Source organism: Alligator sinensis, unplaced genomic scaffold (genome assembly GCF_000455745.1).
Source record: "Alligator sinensis unplaced genomic scaffold, ASM45574v1 scaffold1295_1, whole genome shotgun sequence".
Classification (NCBI taxonomy): domain Eukaryota; kingdom Metazoa; phylum Chordata; order Crocodylia; family Alligatoridae; genus Alligator; species Alligator sinensis.
The window spans coordinates 2,355,969-2,362,658 of NW_005841880.1; the positions used below are offsets into that span (position 1 = coordinate 2,355,969).

Below are 6,690 nucleotides of genomic sequence, written 5' to 3' on the forward strand. Positions count from 1 at the left end.
CACACGCTTCCTCGGGGGTCCAAGGGGGCGCCCATGGCTAGGGAACGCACGTGTCGGCGGGCATGTGACTAAGGAACACGCATGTCTGGTGGGTGCAGGTGTGATTGGGGAACACGTGTGCTGGGGGGTGTGCACGTGTGCTTGGGAACACGTGTGCCTGGGGGGGTGTGCATGTGTATTGGGGGGGGGTGCAGGTGTGATTGGGGAACATGTGTGCCCTGGGGAGTGGCACACATGACCAGGGACACGGTGCCCTGGGCTGGGGGGGAGCAGCCCATGTCCCCTGGAGAGCGGGGGCTACTTCGATAGCACCTCGAGTCACGCGAGACCCGCCCCGATGCCGTCTCTTAACGGCTTCCCTCCCAGGTTCATGGTCAAGGGCAGCCTGGCCGGCGGCGCGGTGTATGTGGCGTACGACCAGGGCCTCCTGGGAAGCGGCCAGCAAGGTGCTGAAGCCCTCCGCAAGGCGCAGGCGGCGCTGCCTCCAGCCATCAAGGAATGGACGAGCTATGTCGGCTGGGAGGTGAGGACCGCGCGGGCAGTCAGGGGCGGAGGTAGCCACAGGGAGCCCCTCGCTGGAGGGGGAAGGAAGCAGAATTCGGATTCTCCCGCGGCATCATTTTGTCGCCGACTTCAGCGGAGTCGGGATTTCACCTTGGAAGGAAAAGGGATTGTGCGCTTGTTTCCTCCCTTCCGACTAGCCACAGGTCTGATGGGAGGTGGGGTGTGCCAGAAACAGTTTGCAGAGGACGGGAGAGGAGCATGAATGTGTCGTCTGGGACATAGTTTCTCAACCCGTTGGGGGTACGCGAGACATGGGCAGGGGGTATGCGGGTACCCCAACACCCACCCTCTCTTCTTCTCTTTCTTGCCCCTTCCATCTCTCAAAACTATGGCCAAAAATGTGGTGCCCTGAACATTGCACGGTGCTTTAAATTCCCCAGTAATAATTTGTCATGCCACGCTTTGCATAGCACTGGATGCAGCCCTTCAAACTTTGACCAACATCGCCTCTAGCTCAGGTACATGCTTGAGTAGTGCACCCCTGGTGTAAAAGGTGTGCAACCCTGCACACACCAGATCAGACATCTATCATATCATAGCCTTATACACAGCTCTTCTTCCAACATATGGCACACATTAGTCTGAAAATATAAAATCCCCTGGAAAATTGAGTGTTGAGGCACTTATTAAATTTTTCAGAAGTTAGGGGGTACTTGCTACTTAAAAGGTTGAGAGAGACTGATCTGGGAGGTGTTTTTATGATAAGTATGCTCCTGACTCCTTGTCTGAAAGCCTCTAAATCAGAGGTTCCCAGCCACTGGGCCGTGGCCGTGAAGGGTTGGCTGCCAGGTCATGGCATGAGCCCCCCTCTTGGACCCTGATCCATCTACCCCGGCAGCCCCAAGAGGGAGACTGCCAGCTCCAGCTCCATTCCGCTCCACAGTGTGAGGAAAAGTTGGGAACCATTGCTCTAAAAATTACTGAACAGATCCACCCTCAAAGACCCACTCCTGCCCTGCTGTTTCCTGTTAATAAGGTGGTCTATAAATTGCTTGCGGTAGTTTTCCCTTGGCCTGGCTCAGACTCCCTAGATTGGAAGATCTGCTGTGCAGGGACAGTGTTTCCTGGACTAGGAAAGCCCTAGTGCCATAAATCAAGATATAACCATAAATCTTACCAGGACTTGGCTTATTAACAGTGACATTTTTAAAAGCAGCCAAGTGGATTCAGATCTAAATCATTTTGGTGCACTTTTAAAATGCTACCTGCTGCCCCAGTCTTGCATATGGGCCAGTAAGAGAGAAGGTAAGAGCCCAGGTTTCTTTTCTGTGCCCCCTGGAACTGAAGAGGGAGTTAGGTGCCCAAATACCTTTTAACAATCGGGGCCCGAGGCCCTTGTTCAGTATGACCTGGGAAGCCTGGTGGTGCCTGTTCTGCTCTTTCCTCTCTTAGCATGTTGCTTAGCAGCTTTGTATGTAGCTAGTGGGCCAGACATTGAGGTTTTGCCTCTTGTTTTCTCTTTCAGCTTCCATCTACTCCAAAATTTGACTTTTCTGTCTCTGAATCCTGGAACAAAGGTAAGGCTCCTGGCTTTTTTGCTGCACAAGGGGGCTGCTGTCACTGATGTAACTTATCCAACAATCCTATCGTGAGGACTCGGCAAGAGCTAGTGCATGGAGCACTGGATTAGGATTTGGGAGACCTGGCTCTGCCACTGACCTTCAGGGTGGCCTTGGGTGGATCTCTTTACAACTCAGTTCCTCAGTTTCCTTGCCTGTAAAATGGGGATAATATTGGCCACCTTTATTCAAAAGTGCTTTAAAATCTACTGATAAAAATGCCATGTAAAAGGCAGGTGGGCTTTTTTGCAGCTAGTAACCCAAGTACAGAAGCACTCGTAGAATTGGCAACAAAGCATGATCGTGCTGAGCTGCTCTTTAGAAGGTCATCAACTAAACATTGAGGAGTTTTTTTATAAAATCCTTCGAGTGCTAGTACAATCAATGGGACTCGGCTTCTAACCTGCTGTGATGGTCTGAAAATGTAAGATGGTTCCCGTTATTATTGGGACTTCTCCAAATAATACAGTACCCTTCTCCAGCCTTTTTGATCTGATTATTGCTAACACATGTGGAAAACATCTAGAAAATTAACTCGGCCTACTTCTCATTTTCCAGAAGGAGAGACTGGTGGGCAAATTGCTTACCGTTTGCAGCCTGAGTCGCACAGCAAGTCTGTGTCAGAACCAGGAATAAAATACAGAGTACCCAGGCCTGTGCTGTAACCATGAAGTCTCCCTTCCTTCAGACCCCTTTTAATATCCTAGACGGATAGGGGTGAAAGGGACCACAAGAGGACATCTCATCCAGCCCCCCTGCTCAATACAGGGGCTGAATTGCCCCAAACATTTGCCAAACCTACACTTACAAGCTTCCAAGGACAAAGGTTACACCATTCTCCTGGCTAGTGGGCTAGGTAGTGGTGGTGGGGAGGACCCACTGACTACTGATGAGACCATAACAACTGCACCAGAATCAGGAATTATTCAGGCCTAGACTTGACTGAAGGTTCCCTTGATATAAGCCAAGATCTCTGGCATTATGTTTAAACGGGGAAAGGTGTGTGACCCATGATACTACATTATTGGTGGTACAACATGCTTTGTTAATGCTCTTCTCAGGATTCCCCTCCGTGTCTCTCTTCTTGCAGGAGTTCACACTGCCATGTCGGCTCTGTCTGTAGCTCCCACCAGGGCTCGTGAATACACCCAGAAAGGCTGGAAGTATGTGAAGGACCTTGCTAAATGAACACTCTCCAGGGCTCGCTGCGTCTCCGAGATGATGCATAGCACGCGCCTCTGAGGGGCAGCTCAGCCACGCAAGGGCTACAATAAAAGACTTTGGAATTTCCCTTTGCATTCGGGTCAGTGTCGGCACGTAGGCTCAGCCACGGGGGCTAGGAGCTGCGGTGGGGACAGGGCCTGATTGGGGTGAGTTCTGCCTAGACCGGTGCATTCAACCGCTGTTATAAAGTTTACCGTTATAAAGCAGGTCTTTCAGTATTGTACAAGTGGAAACCAAAACCCTACAATACCTAACCAGCCCAACAGACGTACTAAAAGATATGGTCCAAGGACAAAGCCCAGTACAAATAATCAGAGATTCAGCAACTGCAGGGAGATGAGGAACATTTTTCTATCTTAAGCTAAATCCACTGGACTGACTGCTATCTCTGACCTATCATCCCATCCTTTATAATCCCCAACACTGATTTAATGCCAATCTTGTGTCCCCTTTGAAATCCACTGATTTGCGTAGCCTTATTCAAATCTACCTAGATTTTGGTCTCAGTAACTTCAATGAGACCTCGACTAATACAGCCTTGTTTCCACATATATAGGCAGCGCCATCAGACCTGCCTTTAGCCAAGGAAAGAAATGCTGCCTCTTATGAAAGGTGTCTTGAATTCTTTTTTGAAATATGTGAAGGGTGATACAGGAAATGATTTGAAGCAGGAAAGGTTAATCACTTTGCTGATGGAGACCAGCTTCTGAGATGGAAAGTATAGCTACAATTCAGGCACTGTGGCTTGCAGAGACCTACTTAAGCTAGTTTTAAAACTAACTAGCTTGGGTACCAGTGGCTGGCTAGCTGTAGAAGCTAGAGCCTGGAGTAATTATTCTTGGAGCATTTACCTATCTTGGGTGGGTGTTGCAGCCTGCCTTCTATGTGGCTGCAGCTATGCTGACAAAAGTACCCCAACTCGGGAGTTTAATGCCAGCATCTGTATCTCTATACAAGCTGCAGGGTGAACATCAATTCTGTCCACACCTGGGCAGAAGGCCGAGCTACAAAGAGCTGAAGCAAAAGTCACACAGCAAATCAGGCAGTGGGAGGACTAACCTTACACGGAAGCATTTGAGGCTCCTATTGTGCTCTACTATGCGGAGGGCAGAACCCAGGAATCTTGGATCCCAAGAGCTGGTTTTTCAGCAGAAGTTGCTGGGGACAAGTCCAGTCCCTTCTTTTATGTACCTGTCATGAGCTGAGACCTCTTGGAAAATCCACTTGCGAGGGGGTCTGCAAGCACTGCTGGCTCTGGATGCTTTGCTATATGATAGTCTCATACTCCCGGTGCGTGGTTTCCATGTAGAACTCCTCGTGTTCATGGTATATTAACATCCGTCTGTGCTGAGGCTGCTGGCTGGCTGAGGCCTCCCTGACTGTGCTCTTTGTGCCTTTCTCTTCTAAGTAAAAAAGAAACAAAACCAAACTACTATCAGCAGTGATTCTTCTGTAGGAGTTGGGATGAGCTCCTAGCTGTCACACCCAGAGCGGTATCTCTAGTGTCCCTGCCCCAGGGTCAGGGACTGAGAGCAAGCCATTGTGCAAATGGGCTCAGTATCTGGGTGCTGAGGGTGTCTGGAGCAGGGTATTTAACTTCACAGATTTCATAGACATTAGGGCTGGAAGGGACCTCGGAAGATCATCGAGTCCAGCCCCCCGCCCAAAGGGCAGGAAGTCAGCTGGGGTCATAGGATCCCAGCAAGATAAGCATCCAGTTTCATCTTGAAGGTGTTCAATGAAGGCGCTTGAACCACCTCCAGTGGCAGGCTGTTCCAGACCTTGGGGGCTCGGACAGTAAAGAAAACTTGGGTAAAACAACACAAGGTTCCTAGTTGGCTTTGGCAGGGCATTGTGTCTGGTGGCTTCTCTGGCCCCAGGGGCTTGGTGTGGGCCTGGTACTCAAACCTGGTAGCTGCCAGGTCTTGCTCAGATGGTCAAGGCTAGACAAGTCGCTGTTAGGGGAGACGCTGTTTCCCCTAGCCCCTGCTGGCATAACAAGGAATAATGGGCACCAGTTGATGGAGAGGAGGTACAGATTGGACATCCGAAAAAACTACTTCACAGTCAGGGGGGGAAGGAGCTGGAACCAACTTCCAAGGGAGGTGGTGCTGGCCCCTACCCTGGGGATCTTTAAGAAGAGGCTGGATACTTACCTGGCTGGACTCATTTGAGTCCCATTTTTGTTTTTAGGGGGAGTGGTTTTGTTTGTGTTTTTGGGTTGTTCTCCCGCCCTGGCGGGGGGTCGGGCTAGAAGATCTATTAGGTCCCTTCCGACCCTGAAACTATGAAACTATGAAGTCACCAGACTTGAGTTTGGGGAGCAGGTCCCTGGGGCAGATTAATAAGGACCTGTGGGGGATTCTGCCTTTGCTGCAGCAAGGGGCCTAAAACAAGCCTGAGGTCGCTGGCGAAGTGGAGTAAGAGACAGAGGTTGGGGGTTAATGGAGGAAACAGGCATGATCAGCTAGTTACCAAGACACCTATGATGTTTCATCCCCAGATTTCCTATGGGTGTGACTTGGGCTCTGCTCTCCTTTCCCCAAGAGACAGATGGATGCTTTGAATGGCAATTCCCATGGCTCCCCCAGAGCAAGTAACCTAGCAAATTTCCACTTTGTCTATTGGACAGAACTGGGGAAGGTGAGTTATTTGAAACCTCCACTTACCTGTTTCAGTATCGAGGGTTCTTCCAAAGAGGAAGACGGTGCCAGCCATCATTGCCGCCAAAGTCAGGATCATCGCAAGCACAGCCCACCAGCGCTTCTGAGGGACAAAGCCAGGCCACTGCTCAGTCCTCAGTGGCCTGAGGAGCTGGGTACCTTCCACCCTACCTTGGGAATCATACCCGGACCTGTACCTGCTCCTAAGCTACCCAAACTGCCTTACTGCCAGCTGTTCTGCAAGGGATGCGGCTATCACCACCTGCATGGTGCAGGGAATGGAGATGCCAGTAACTTAACCAAGGTCATGCAGCCAGTCAGCGGCAGGGTTTGGAACACAAGGTAGGAATCCCAGAGCTGCCTTATTCATAGACTCAGAGATTATAAGACTGGAAGGGACCTCAGAAGATCATTGGGTCCAGCCCCTCTGCACTAGGCCTTGACTCAATATCCACTCCCCCCACACGTTTGTCAACCTACAGCCCTAGTCCGAGATGCGGTGCCTCACACAGGTGCTTGCCTTCATCCAGGCTGCTACATCCTCCAGCTCAATGAAGGCCAAGATGGAGTTTTTCACCCTGGCGATGGGGCCATCCTCATCCACAAGCCGGCAGGTGTGGAACTTGTCGCAGTAGCCTGTCTTGTCCCAGCATGGGGAGCCAGGGGTGAGTGGGATCTGC

General features: G+C 50.7%; 2 protein-coding genes across 2 annotated transcripts in view; one reads left to right on the plus strand and one right to left on the minus strand.

Annotated features, from left to right (window-relative positions):
- Positions 1 to 322: 322 nt before the first annotated feature.
- Positions 323 to 3,413, plus strand: CUNH19orf70 (chromosome unknown C19orf70 homolog). The gene is made up of 3 exons (XM_006017582.3): positions 323 to 523; positions 2,030 to 2,081; positions 3,214 to 3,413. Exons 1-3 carry the CDS (start codon positions 338 to 340, stop codon positions 3,309 to 3,311), a joined length of 336 nt encoding a protein of 111 aa, XP_006017644.3. The 5' UTR covers positions 323 to 337; the 3' UTR covers positions 3,312 to 3,413.
- A 902-nt stretch (positions 3,414 to 4,315) lies between these two features.
- The window catches only part of LOC102371793 (disintegrin and metalloproteinase domain-containing protein 10-like), a 15,133-nt gene continuing 12,758 nt past the window's right edge, over positions 4,316 to 6,690 (minus strand). Inside the window, exons 15-17 of the mRNA XM_025196569.1 lie at positions 6,531 to 6,686; positions 6,017 to 6,113; positions 4,316 to 4,750 (exon numbers count right to left, since the gene is read on the minus strand). Coding sequence (XP_025052354.1) covers positions 4,614 to 4,750; positions 6,017 to 6,113; positions 6,531 to 6,686 — 390 coding nt within the window. The 3' untranslated portion in view covers positions 4,316 to 4,613. The remainder of the gene's footprint in view (positions 4,751 to 6,016; positions 6,114 to 6,530; positions 6,687 to 6,690) is intronic.

What these genes read in the sequence shown, in the direction of transcription:
- CUNH19orf70 (XM_006017582.3), top strand. Translation starts at nt 338, where the DNA reads ATGCCGTCTCTTAACGGCTTCCCTCCCAGGTTCATGGTCAAGGGCAGC. An exon ending in CGAGCTATGTCGGCTGGGAG is followed by an intron (nt 524 to 2,029) that starts GTGAGGACCGCG and finishes TTTCTCTTTCAG; the next exon opens with CTTCCATCTACTCCAAAATT. An exon ending in CTCTGAATCCTGGAACAAAG is followed by an intron (nt 2,082 to 3,213) that starts GTAAGGCTCCTG and finishes CTCTTCTTGCAG; the next exon opens with GAGTTCACACTGCCATGTCG.